Genomic DNA, 14740 nt, shown 5'->3' with positions numbered 1-14740 from the left:
TGTTGATAAGTGTGTTAATGTTGAATGATTCTTTTAACACATTGATAACCTCAAAATCAGAGTTTTGAGTTACTGGAGGCTCATTCATATAGTACTTACTTTGTTTCCTTGGACCAATAACTGTCTGGTTCCTTGAAGAATGATTGAGGTATAAGTGAATTACTACACAAAAATCAACAAACACACTCCTCCAGACAAATTAGAAAAAATTTGCTACAAAGGCACATGCAGAGCAACAGACAGTGGAACAAGAGGAATGAATTGCAAAGAAGATTGAATTTATGACCACTTTAACACATGGGAAATATGGCTACAGACAGATATCAGCAAATTTCAATTGCACACTTGAACATTCTAAGGGCTGCACAAGCTGCAAATAAACTTTTTGGGGCAGAAATGTGCTTTGACATTTGTATCTGAAATATGACTTAAGTTGATAGCTTGCAACATTATTTCTCATTCAATAAGTTAGATACAAAGTGTTATGACAGTTAATGAACAAGCACTCAAGTACTGCCATTTGTACTAGTTGACAAAAGCTCACACAGACTTCTCAGCTGTATTCCATTATTTCCTACCCAATAGTTCCAGTTACACATATTGCCATGAAAATCTTGAACAAAAGCACCTAAAAGACTAACAGGCCAACATTTTCTTGGTGTGCTCAATCACCCAAAATACTTCCAGTGTGATCTACCTCTTTACTGGGATTGTTAATCATGAACAACCACCTTCTATTAAAATTTCTCAAACTTAACCCTAGCAGCCCTACTGTTGCTAGTTTCAGACCCATCAACTTCTCAATACCTTCAACATTCTGCAAAAAATCAGTTTCACTCATCATATTCTCAGGTGATTAAAGGAGCCTCTACTCATTAATAATAAAGGAAATATATCCCTACCTAGTGCCTTGTGAAATACATATTCAGCACATTCAACTGTGTTAGTCTCATATACTAAAATCTAATCCACAATCATTTCTCCTTCTAAAGGTTTTTCTTTACACACTTGATACAGTTATAAACATTTGTAGCTTTGTTATAGATTATGTAAGGAAATCCTACTTCCCATGCAAAATCTCTTTCAGCATGTCACATTCAGATATACCTATCACTTTTCCATGATATGAGGCTAGCTCAGAACTAGCCTGTCCTGAGTCTTTGACAAATTTAATATTTCTCAAATATGTTTTACTTGGCCTTTTTTCTAAACAGCATGTTACATTCTTTAATGTTACAAATTTCCCTATGTTTATTCCATCAAAACTTCAGTACACATAAAATCTATTGGGCTATCTACACATGAAGAAAGTTCCCCACAGTTTATGCACAGCAATGCTCAAACCACAGGTGGATGGTTTCGATACAGATGGTGGAAGAAATTTTTTATCACCAGTAAATGACCGGCAGGGGAAGAAGAGATGGTCATATCAAGTTCCTGATTACCAACCTATGAATAAAAGGCATCCAAATGATGCAAACACACACTGACACATACCAAGTCAGAGGAAGGCCACAGCAAATCATCTCAATTGGAACTTTTTCCGGGAAAGAAATATAGAATTCCCAGACTGCCTCTATACTGATTAAAGAGTAGGGACCTACTTTCTCTAAAGCTATGGCATCTGTGAATGTTGACATAACAAACAAATATCTTGTGCCCTTGTACTTAAAGGTCATACTTGGGTGACTGCTATTTATACAGAATAACTCCCTCTTCTATATGCCTTGCACCATCAACAAACATCTGATAAGCAAAATATGTAGCATACTATCCACACCACCACTTCCTCCAAACCAGTCCACTGGCATTACATATTATTTGCTGGAATAACATGCGAGATTGAGATATTCACTCTGCAGCGGAGTGTGCTCTGATGTGAAACTTCCTGGCAGATTAAAACTGTGTGCCGGACCGAGACTCAAAGTCGGGACCTTCGCCTTACGCGGGCAAGTGCTCTACCAACTGAGCTACCCAAGCACAATTCAAGCCCCATTCTCACAGCTTCACTTCTGCCAGTACCTCGTCTCCTACCTTCCAAACTTTACAGAAGCTCCGACAGAAGGTTCGCAGGAGAGCTTATTATACAAAAATCACCATGCATGTGTTAAAAAATATTTACAAGTTCTCTGTCTATGTCTTTTTTATTTCACAGTTAGTCTAAAGCTTCGTGAAAAAAATAAGTTACTGAAATTTCATCAATGTAATATGTGATTAGTCTCGCATGTTGAAACTTCCTGACAGATTAAAACTGTGTGCCGGACCGAGACTCAAACTTGGGACCTTTGCCTTTCGCGGGCAAGTGCTCTACCAACTGAGATACCCAAGCATGACTCACTGCCCCGTCCTCACAGCTTCACTTCTGCCAGTACCTCGTCTCCTACCTTCCAAACTTTACAGAAGCTCCCACAGAAGGTTCGCAGGAGAGCTTCTGTAAAGTTTGGAAGGTAGGAGGTGAGGTACTGGCAGAAGTGAAGCTGTGAGGACGGGGCAGTGAGTCATGCTTGGGTATCTCAGTTGGTAGAGCACTTGCCCGCGAAAGGCAAAGGTCCCAAGTTTGAGTCTCGGTCCGGCACACAGTTTTAATCTGTCAGGAAGTTTCAACATGCGAGACTAATCACATATTACATTGATGAAATTTCAGTAACTTATTTTTTTCACGAAGTTTTAGACTAACTGTGAAATAAAAAAGACATAGACAGAGAACTTGTAAATGTTTTTTAACACATGCATGGTGATTTTTGTATAATAAGTTCATTTTGACTACATTTTGTGAAGTTAAACTTCATGTCGCATGTATGCAGCACTGGGAAGAAAAGGGTTCACCACAACCACCAAAAAACAGTAAGTCAGAATGTATGGTCAAGATCAAACCACTTCTGTTGCTGAACAGGATCATCTATTTGCTACACACTAAGCATAACAAAGGTTAATAACACTCCAATTTTTTTGTTACCACATTCATCTACAGTCTAGACCCCTTTAAAAACTAGATTATCAAAAGAGATACAAGAGATTCAGAGATGACCTGCAAAATTGTAAATGTAGCACGGAGAAACAGCTCCACTTGCTTCTTCTTTCTATTACGTACTTCATACATATACATTAAGTATCCACATTCTTGTTCTGGCTGTAATTTTTTGAGTCATATTGTTCAGAGAATAATTTATACATGGTTGGTGATAACTATATTTTCTTTAAGGGAAGATTCAAATTTCACTTGTGGAAACAATGTGTGCTTAAAAATTCAGCCCCATAAATAATTATTTTAGGATTGACCTACTCCTCGAAAGCCATATTTCTGTACTATGCAAAGAACATTTCATCTTTTTTCAAAATTTGGATTTCAGGGAATATTATTACTAAAAATGTTGCATAATTATTCAAATTTTAAAAGTCAACGTTTTCAAAATTCCAGTGTTGCTGTCTTGTAGCTATAATTTTTCTATTTATAGAAAAATGTGAACTTTCATCACAAAAACATGTTACTGAAATTATCAAAGCATAAAATCTGACTTCCTTGAAAAATTTTGCTGGGCTTTGATAGAATACAGGTAGAAAATTGCATGCTTAAAAATCCTTCCCAGAAATTAGAACCTTAAACAGCCAATGTGAACGGTGCCACAGTTTGTCTAGGCTGAATATTTCTTGAGTATGGTTCCTGTTAGCAGTCAGCACTAAGTCACTGTCATATACAGTTACTTGCCTGAAAAAGTTCCATACAGTCAGTGGACTGTATTCAAAGAAATTACTGATCATGTGTAAATTAGACTTTTTGAAGTTTTAGTACACTGCTGACCTACTTTGTGATAATTTTGGAAGTTGTGATGGGTGGGACAGTAAATGTGCTTTAATTGGAAACAAATATCAAAGGTGACAACTTGAATATTTAAAATTGTTTGAGTACCTTGAAGTTCCAGTGTGTCACTGCGCAAGAAATAGAAATTATGACAGAGGTAAGTAAGGTCAGTAATGACCCAAATTTATCACACATTTGTTTAGTTAGTGTGTGAGCATCATGGAAACGGTTTACAAAATTCAATAAGAGCGTAAGAATGATGCCCTTTAACCACAGAGAAACAACTTGTTAGAAAGTCTTACAGCATATATTTCATGACTAGTCACAAAATATACAATTTCCTTCATGATATTTTGCATAATGACCATTATATTAAAATTAAAGGAATCCATCTTAAACACGGGAGTACCAACAACTACTTTTCCCTTACATCATCCTTTGGTAAAATGATACTGGTACAACAGGTACCCTCCACACAGTGGATAGTAGCTTGCAGAGCAGAGATGTAGACATGGACAACTTTTACATTACTTGTCGGTGGTGAGTAATGAAACTACAAAGAAATTATGTTAACATATGTGTGGAAACTGTATAAGCCGTAAAAGGAATAGCAGCTGGCTTGCAACAAAAGAAGTGCAACCATTTTCCAAACATGATGGAATTCTTTTACCTTCAACTATGGAATGAAATCCATTCACTTTTCTTTTACTAACTGGTTTCCTATATTTCATCATGTTAAAAAGCAAAGTTTGTCAGCATGAAAAGTGGGAATCTTGTTCAGCATTTAGTTCTTACTTCTTGTGAATGAAAACTGTTGCCTGCATGCACCACATCAGACTGTCCACATACTAACTGCCTGCCATTCCCAGTTCAGAATAAATTCTAGCTCATATAATGCCAGGTACATCGAGCTGACTGTTTTGCATGACTCCTTAGAACAGTGGATTTTGGAAAAAACTTTTCCATACTGTTGAGAACAAGTTTCTCATTAAAATATTATACAGTTCCTTACAGGCCAAACACAAAGGTAGTGTTCAGAATTATGCAGTTTATCAGGTGGCTTTGCACAGAATAAAGCTTCTGAAGAGGCAAAGGAAAATAAGTGTCAGCACAGCTCACAATACAAATAGTGCAATGTACAAAACCTGGCAAAATTTGATAGTAAATCGAAGCAAATAGAATGCAGTGCATTGATATTTAGCACACTGATAAAACAGAGCTACATGGCATAGAAGAACCAGCAGCAAGGCAATGACACTAAACAACAGGCAAATGCCTGAGAATTATAATGAGAATAACCTACTCACAGGCTTTTTATAGACCTTTATTGCCATCATCAGAGCTATGGCCCAAGAAGATGCAGCTTCTGTGCTAGATGAAGTTGACACACTATGTGGCAACTTGTCTCACATTACTGTGAAACACTGCATTGCTTGCTTCCATGTATGAACCTCGGAAATTGCACTAAATGGAGGCTTACACGTTTTGCCCACATACCTGTGATTTTACAGATTTCGCAACAGATTAAACAGACTGCTCAAAAAATGTAAGAAATTTAAAACTGATCATTCAAGCATTAAATTGGATATAATATTTAAACAGCTGGCTATTAGCTAAAAACTGAGTTTTTATTTACAAGCAAAACTACCAGAATGTCTTACAAGAAACCACAAAGTTTTCTTACCTATTAAGAGCATTTATGTACAGCCGAGAATACATTCCCTTTCCAGGGCCACCAGCACTGAACGAGTTGCCTCCACCCATCATCAAATTTAAAACACACAGTGAAATGAAATCTGGATCTGCATACGGGAATGCATTGAGAGCAATGACCACATGTGCTAACTGTGGAAGATCCGCATTAGCATATGTCGGTATTTCACAGCAGTCCTGTGTACGAAAAAGGCATAGAAAATTCAACAATAATATACAACCAGTGTGTCTTTCATCTACAAGCTGCAAAATAATGAAATATCTTGCATACAAACATGACCAGAAGTCAATTTTATATTTCAGTATTTATATTACCAATCTGAAACACATTTACAAAATACAGGTATTATTTGACAATATTCTTTAAAATATATATGTGGCTGAGGAGATAGCTCTGCAAGATTCTATATATGTGGAAATGAACACATTATACTGTAGCTCACATGCGACAACCAATGACCTTGTAATGGTATTACAATAAAATGATCTAGGGATATGAGACACACAGCTATAGGATACAAAGGAAAGAAAGAGATAAATTACTGGCAGTACCAGGAAATTTCAGATTACCTTCAATTCCATGAAGAAATGTAATACCACTACTCCCCTGATAATGGACGAGATCCTTAGAAGTTATTATGTAGCTAGTACACAGAGTTTTTCTGATAATGATAAAGTCATCATCATGCCCTCACAACAATCACAGGAAAATAAAAAACCATCAGAAATTAAGAGTGTTTATGGACACTACTGTTAGCTATTGCGCAGAGAGAATATTACGGGAATCAGCTGACAAAAATACATAAAACATAAATTATAATTTTAACAATGCCATCAGTTTTGCCTAACAGATTTAAAGTACTTGATATGTGGCGAAAGGACATGGTATGGTGCAGTAGTATGAGAACAGCATTCAAGAGTGAAGTCATTAATGCCTTTACTAGATTATTTTGATGTGAGCATAGTTAAAATATTTAAAATAGCATTCCAAGAAGTTACTAACATAACCTGATCCACTCCAATCAGCTTCAGCTTCACACACACACACACACACACACACACACACAAAGAATATAATACATAAAATGCAATCTGTAGTCAAGTGATAAACACATACAATTAAAATAATTATATAGTAGCTAAAAGAAACTAACAGAGGGCTGTGACTGGCTGACAGCTAAAAGATAAGAAAAGGATGTTCCAATAATTCTAACAAATTTTGTATAAGGTTAGATTTAATGTAAAATTTAAAACACAAACAACATATCTTGCAATCCCCTAAAATAGTGATGTGGTAAACAATCTGCTGCCCTCTTGTCACAGTTCATTTAAAATATACCTTACAAAATCTACTACACAAGCACTACAGACTGGTGTGGCTTCTTATAGGAGGAGGAAGCCAGGTAAAATGGGGCAGAGCCCTGTCTGGAGATACATAAAAATTACTGTATCTTGCCTCAATGGCAGGGGGGAGGAATGCTTCTTGTTCCTCAACTACAGCCACTCTTCCTCCCACTGACACATGATCCAGTGCCTCAACAGTAAGGTCAATGCATGTAAGTGTGCAACACATTGTATTTTCTATGAAGACTCCTTTAGCTACTTCAATTATGAACTCATTTTCCTAAATTTTAATGTGTACTGGGAAAACAGCAGCCTGACACATCCTGCTCCCATCTTTGCAGAGTACACGCTATAGGCAGTCTACGAGGCACTCGGAGAAAAACTAGAAGAGGAATTTAGTGGGGCAACTATATCTTACTTATCGCAGAGCTATCAAGGTCACATATAATACTGTACCAAATACAATGCATTTACTTGGTAAACAAATCTTAAGGATATATACACAGAGAACCAAAGAACAGTTCTGTAACATGATCTGCAAGAAGCACCACTAGGTCCTGCAGGGTGCCAGAGACTTTGAAGTTGACAATACTGTATACACGTGATTGCATCATACAGAACTGCAGCCAAATGAAAAGTGGCAATTCACACACCACAACACAGAGGCTTGCCTCTGCTTCCAGCCTAACTCAAAATGGTGAACAGCAACGACAATTTTTGGATACGAAAGTATAAGCTGTGTATCTGTAGTCAAGCTGGGACTGCACAAAAGTTTGTAGAATTGGTCAAGATATATTCTGTCTGCTCCCAAGACCAGTGAGAGAGGTACTTTATAACATGTTCAATGTGTTTCTGACTGTCTTTAATTCTCGAGTGAGCACGCCTATGTATCACGTGCACCACACACAAATAAAATTGTTTTGCACTATTTTGCTGTTGTTTCACAATTCTGAGCCCATACCTACTCTTTCATTACTGCTTCAGCTGATGAACAGTGGTAGAATGTGTTGTTATACATATAAATAAGCAGCAGTAACATAAAATAAACAGCAAGCTAGGTCACAAAAAATTACAGTCTGTACAAGAAAATGACCCACATTACAAGCTAGCACCACAATCCCACAATGAGGCAGGTGTCTACGAGATAATGAGTAATCAAATAAGCAGCTGGTCGGGATCTGATGCAATTGCGCTGTTTAATGCTTTGAGCGGGTCATTACTGTGAGGTAAAACTGTCCGTGACAACAGAGTGATATACTGAGAGTTTATTCCAATACTGTTTGATTAAACAGTGCTTTAGCTCATTTATGTAAGTTTATTTTACCTTTGTTAAGTTAAACTATGATTAAACTATGATTTTGCGCTTACATGTTTACCTTAGCAACATTAAGGCAGCTATTCTTTACACATGTACAAAGTACACTGGACGCAACTGCTCGTGTTACAAAAATTGGTGCACCTGCTCAAGGGTTAAATCCATCAGGTACAGAACAGTTCTGTAACACAGTCAGCATCAAGTGTCACTAGGTCCAACATGGTGTGAATCCCAAAAGTTTATTCATGGTAGAATCTTGAATATTAACTTCACTGCAAGACGAGCAATAGTATAGAATGCTAAGAGACTGTGAAGTTGACAACTGACAAAGCTTCTCACTGAATATAAAATTCAGAACAGTGTTCCTCATTTTATGTGATGGGAAGTTATAAGTGATGGAAATGATTAAAACTGACATACAAAAATTTCTCTGATGAAATTTAAAACCCGTGATATCTGCATGCACCTCAAATTACTCAAGTCATAACTGATGAGCAGCCACTGTAAAACTGCATGAGGAGCAGAATATAGAAAATTATTGCATAAACAATGAAAGCTGGATGGAAGACTGAACTGTACACTTAATATATCTGATTGCCTTAGGAAATAGTTACAATAGCTACAATAAAACCAAATCACTGAGGAAGACCATTTTCTTGTTTGAATCTCTCTGACAATGTCTGGAAAGGGCAGCCAGCAAGGAGATAAGGAAGCACTCTTAGAAGTACTGTTTGTGAAATTTTCCATGGCTATTATATCTCAAAGTAGTGTTGTAGATCCTTTCGAGATCGCAGACTCTAACTATGATGTGTAAGAAAGATAAATGTACTGCTGCCTCCAGTATAATGAGGATGTCATGGATTTGTGATTAGTCCTGGACCCACACATGAAGCATTTAAGTAGATCCTTGGATTCTAGGACACAGGACAGATGACAGTCGATTCCACATTCTAATAGACAGTGAGCCACACTAAAATAATTGTTGGCCAATGTAGAGACCTTCTTTGGTTTCAAAAAGAGTACCAAGATTATCACACTCCCAAATTTGTGGAAGTCTCCATATTTTATTAAAAACAGCAAGGAGAATTTCATTCATCTGTATTTTTGTAATATACTTTACAGCTTTCAATTCAGGGTGTATACGACCCGAGACAACCGGGAGATCCGGGAAAAACCCGGGAATTTTTTCATCTGGGAGAAAACCGGGAAAAACCCGGGAATTGTTTCGAATTCCGGGAATTTTTCATTGTTTTGGTTTTCAGTTAAATTTTTGTGATTTTGACTGGTAAGAACCAATACTCTAACAAAGGATATTATTGTATCCCACTACTGCAGAATAATAATGCAGCAACAAAACATGAATGGGAGAAAAAAAAAACAACCAAAAAACAAACTTAAGTTGCAAAGGAAATGCGCCATATACAACAACAAAACAGTGCTCATACAAGCGTCTGCCAACAGTAAAGTGTGTCAAAGGCTTTAGGAACACTACGCAATGCTTTATAACAACAAATTGCCTCTGATGAGCGTGACATGACAACTGTTTAAATTAGATTCATTTGAGCAGTTGCGGGCAGGCTCTTGTGCATGCGCAGTTGAGTCGCGTATGAGTAGTACCTTCTCCCGATTCTTGTTACAGAAGTGTGGCTGGGTGCCACTACTTAATATTGCCTCTGTTCGGAAATATCGTAGATCCAGGGCTAATGCACAGAGCCGTCCGAGTTGTGGTGGGGAGGTGGGTCGTCTCCACGTGACCTGTGTTTACGCTCAGTGATTTTGTTGTTTCTTCTTCGTTTATTGCTCTCATGTTAAATGATAACAAAACGGATTTTTGTGGCCGGGAGCTATCAAATGAATTAAAATACATTTGCATAATTACGGCAGGCTGGAATATGTTAATAGTTTCAGATTTTATTTCCAACTTTCTGACAGTCAAGCATTAATCGCCTTACAGAACAATGAAGTTATTTTTGCCGGTTTGCTAAAGAGATTTGGCTTTTATTAATCCTTTCTACTGAGGCAATCAATTTATTTGAAACTAAGTGTTTAATTTCACACTGTTGGCTAGTTTCAACTGTTTGCTGCATTTCAAATGCACATACAACATTATGCTATAATAAAGAACCAAACATGAGTACTGGTACTCCAAGAAAATTTACATACGGATGTGTATTTTAAGCCTAATTATGCATTTTAGTACGGTTCACGAAATCCCGAAGCTCTTGAAGTATCCTTTGATGTCTTGTTTCTTTTATGACATAATGTAAGATCTTGTAATGTTTTACACATACGAACATATGGGCTTCCTGCGTCATCGTAGCTGCGCAAGTGCGGTGACGGCAGTTATCTGGCACTTTCTTGCAACTGCTGAAACGAACCTATTTCTAACAGGTCGCGGGAAAATATTGCGAACGGTGGTTTGAAAAGCGTTACAGTCAAAGCAGATTTCCTTTTACGCAAGATGAACTATGTGCGAGAATGTATGATGAATTTCTTAAGTCACAAAGCGTTTGACTCTGATTTAAAAATCAACTCTTTGAGGACGATCATTTAGAAGAATTTGGAGCCCAGAAGATCAGACATTTGCGTCATTATTAAAAAATTTTCTGGCACAATTGTGAGATGTATCTTAAAGAGTAACACGCGCAAAAAAGATCAACATTATATCTGGAAGCTTAGCTTCTCTTCCAACTTATTAATCTTCGAGACCAATATTATATGTGAATGCTATGTATATTAATTTAAGCCATTAACTTTTCTTATTTGTGTATTCGCACTACTTAAGAGTGATCTTGCTACTGGCTGACTACATCATGTGTCCTATTGCTGTCATCAGCTGGCGAGATCACATGAATGAGCTATGACGCTTACAAAAGCGCATCGCAATCTCGATTTCAATGCTTCGGAAAATGACATGCGTTGTTTGGTGGAATTCAAATTTAAATGTTCGTAATACGAAAATATGCAGCGTACATATTGCTGCACATCAAAGGGTCCCGCGTCCGGCCATCCTGATTTAGGTTTTCCTTGATTTCCCTAAATTGCTCCAGGCAAATGCCGGGATGGTTCCTTTCAAAGGGCACAGGCGACTTCCTTCCCCATCCTTCCCTAATCCGATGAGACCGATAACCTCGCTGTCTGGTCTCCTTCCTCAAACAACTCAACCCCCAACCCCACATCAAAGGTCTTTCAAAATGTGATTTTCCCCATGAGTTTCGTTTTGTAAAGTGCCGCGAAATTCCACATCGGAATATAAAACCATAAACATTCAAAGGATTGATGACTTTTACAGTGCTGAGGAAGATTGTACTGTCACTTAACATGGAAAAAGTGTATTTTCACCTGGGAGAAAGTGTATTTTTAACCGGGAAATCCGGGAATTTTTTTTTCCTTGTCCACGTATACACCCTGCAATTATTAACTGGTGCAGTCTCCAGCACCTTAATGCCAAAATGTTTTGGGATAGATATATAATAAACAAGGAAGATCAAGATAGTGGTGCTGTCCTCCCATTGTTGGTGCAGTCAGTCAGTCTTTAAAGACAGCCAGTGATAACAACATCTAAAAATTACTTTTGTTGTAAGATAGCACACAGATACAAATATCAAGTAAACTAATAAATACATATACATACCCAAGCTATACCACCGACATATTCTGGGGTAAGCTCCTGTGCAGCGTATTTGCTCCCTTCCAATGTAAGATTCTTTTCTACTTCCCAGATCGGTGGCATATCCTGGAAGTATTTTTCAGCTGCTTTTACAGTAGTTTGGTGATCGACACCAACACCACACAATACCATTCTAGATGGTGTGTAGTAGTTTTTCATATATGTATAGATCAGTTCCTTCGTTATACTTTTTATGTTTTCCAGAGGCAATATTGCTGGTAATCCATATGTCTTATCCTTAAAAGCAGCCTGACAAGAAAAAAGAAGGGTTAGTGTAAATTAAAAATGACAACCTATGTAATTTTTCTTAAACACTATTTAATACTTGATTACTAAAGTCTCTTAAAACTTGCAACTGCAGTAGGGCATAAAAAAAGGACATTTTGTACTTAATTTGTTATATAACATGCCACTGGACATCCGATAAGTGTTATGCATAAACTCTAAATTATATGACTTCCATAAAACTGGACTAGTAGCAGTGTAACAGTCTCCCCTTTTTAGTGTTCTAGGATTAACCAGCATGACTGTTACAGTTCCTGAAAAGGAAATGTTTGGATAATAAATTAAGATAAACAAGGTCTGCAAAAAAGTGATACTGATTTTTTACATAGTTCTTGTGGAATGTAAATAAACTGGATATATTGTCTCAAAGACAGTCTCCTTGGGAAGATACACAGAATCAACAATGGTGAACTCATTTTTTGCAGCAGTGTAGGTGCTTGGAAACCAGGACTGTCCTCAGCTGGTCAGCCAAAGTTTCTTTAATGCTCACTACTAACTCATAATTATGGTGAATTTATAGTCTTGAGAAACAAACAAAGGCAATGGAGGAAGATTAGTTGTTGACAACGTCTCAGCATCATTAGGGGTGGAGTACAAGCTCAAGTGTACATATGGGTGAGGAAGGAAAAAAACTCTGTTCTTTTCGAGTGAACCACTCCCATACTAGCTGCAATCAACATAGAGAAATTGGGATGAGAGGACACCTAAAACTTGATGATCAGATGGAAATATGACCATTGTTTCTCCTGAATGACAGCTGAATGGAAAATAGGGTTTTCCACCTGTTCTTGGGGAAGGAATTCTCTAATTATACCTACTGGCTGTCAAAATCCCAAAACAGAGAGCACTTTATTTTTCATTTGCTGATTACCCCTTTTACAGTCTTGATGAGTTAGCTGTGTATTAATTATAATTCAGGTATTTTGTTTTTGGTTAGTATTTGGTAATCTAAATTGCATTGTTACTAATAAAGTGTCAAATCAAGGCTCTGTATAGATGCACCTAGAACTTTTTGGCGAGGAATTGTGTAAAATGCCTGGCTATTTTATAAAATGTGAAATGGACACAAGCAATGCATAAAATTACAATAAAATAACATCTTCAAACCAGAAATTTATATATTTAATCAAAGTTAAATTAAAATATGAAAATTATCATAAGTGTGTGTGTGTGTGTGTGTGTGTGTGTGTGTGTGTGTCTGAAAATTTGTTTATTCTAAAGTAGATATGTTTTAATCTTTTTTTGACAATGCAATTGAAAACAGTCTTTTAGCAGTTACTACAAATGTATAATAAACAATAACTGATCTAAAATTTCAGTTTTTACATAATTCAAAGCTGTGCTACTTTTATGATTTATTTACAGCAGCAAACTGAACTGAAATGACATACTGAGTTGCAAATAATTTTTCTTTTTACACACAAACACCTGAGGTTCTGGCATTTATTTTTGCACACGCACTTCACAAATTCCTGTCCAGTCCCAGTAGATTGTCGAGTTGTAACTACCTGAAAGATACTTCTTTGTTCACAGGAACATCTTTGGACTTTATGAGAGATTTCTTGCATGCCTTGAACTGTGAACAACTGCTTTAGAATCCCATCTTTGGTACCCACTTTATAAAAACAATCATTTATCATATCAACCATGACAGTCATAATGTTGTGAGCATCCACAAGACCTTTATCAATTTCTGGAACAGGTACTCTTATTGTACAGCCTTTTTCAAATGATGTGAACATTTATATTGTTGGAAAGCAGTTTCACTTCCTTCACCTTAGATTCTAAATTTTTCTTTGGCCTTGCTGACCAATAATGGCGTTTTTGCTATTCGTGCAAAGGGAGCATGTAATATGCGTACCAAATCCTTCTTCCCCACTTGAGCTGAATTCCTACATATGATATGAATGTAGCATTCACACAGTACAGACTGAATAGATGGAACAAATGAATTCTTTTTATTTCAGATACTTGAGTTGATGTTGAAGGCATAGGTGCAATGAATTCAAGATGGGCTTATGCCGAACATTCACTTACGTCTTCGCATTTGCTGGCTTTTTCTAGTGAATGGACAATATCTTCCAGTTTTCCTTCTCTTGTAATACCATTTAAAACCTGTTGCAGCAGAGCTAATTTGTTAAGTCCAACTTTTATTTTACAGCCAAACAGAGCCTCATATGGAAACCTCTTGAAACAAGAATGACGTGCTCAATTTTTCATTAATTTGATGAATCATAAACCCACACGCCTATTATTATTTCGTTCACTCTGCATCCATATTCTGCATGCACATCCTAGTCTGCTCCTTCACTGCATCCTTAACTTTGGCTATGACCAGGTTTCCCAAGTGCAATTTTTAGTTGGGACCAGTTCACTTGTAAATATGAAATAACCTTGTTGGCAAACTCTGTCGCACTGTCTGATCAGAGGATTGACAGAGCTCCAAGATGAGTGAATATATCAATTAAGTGGTATGCTACTTCCTTAGCAGTCTGTCTCAAAGGCTTTGCATACAATAAACTTAGTTAGGTGATCCTGATATACTGGAATGAACTTATACTCACAATCTGGAGGAGTTTGAAATTCAATTTTATTACTACGCTTTTTCCATAAC

General features: G+C 37.0%; 1 protein-coding gene across 1 annotated transcript in view; it reads right to left on the bottom strand.

Annotated features, from left to right (window-relative positions):
- Positions 1-14740, bottom strand: part of LOC124722056 (mitochondrial-processing peptidase subunit alpha) — a 107386-nt gene that overhangs the window by 32051 nt on the left and 60595 nt on the right. The window contains exons 7-8 of the mRNA XM_047247251.1: positions 11806-12090; positions 5484-5689 (exon numbers count right to left, since the gene is read on the bottom strand). Coding sequence (XP_047103207.1) covers positions 5484-5689; positions 11806-12090 — 491 coding nt within the window. The remainder of the gene's footprint in view (positions 1-5483; positions 5690-11805; positions 12091-14740) is intronic.

This window comes from Schistocerca piceifrons, chromosome X (genome assembly GCF_021461385.2).
Source record: "Schistocerca piceifrons isolate TAMUIC-IGC-003096 chromosome X, iqSchPice1.1, whole genome shotgun sequence".
Lineage (NCBI taxonomy): Eukaryota > Metazoa > Arthropoda > Insecta > Orthoptera > Acrididae > Schistocerca > Schistocerca piceifrons.
Note: the sequence above shows the minus strand (reverse complement) of the source record. Positions and strands in the feature narration are given on the sequence as shown.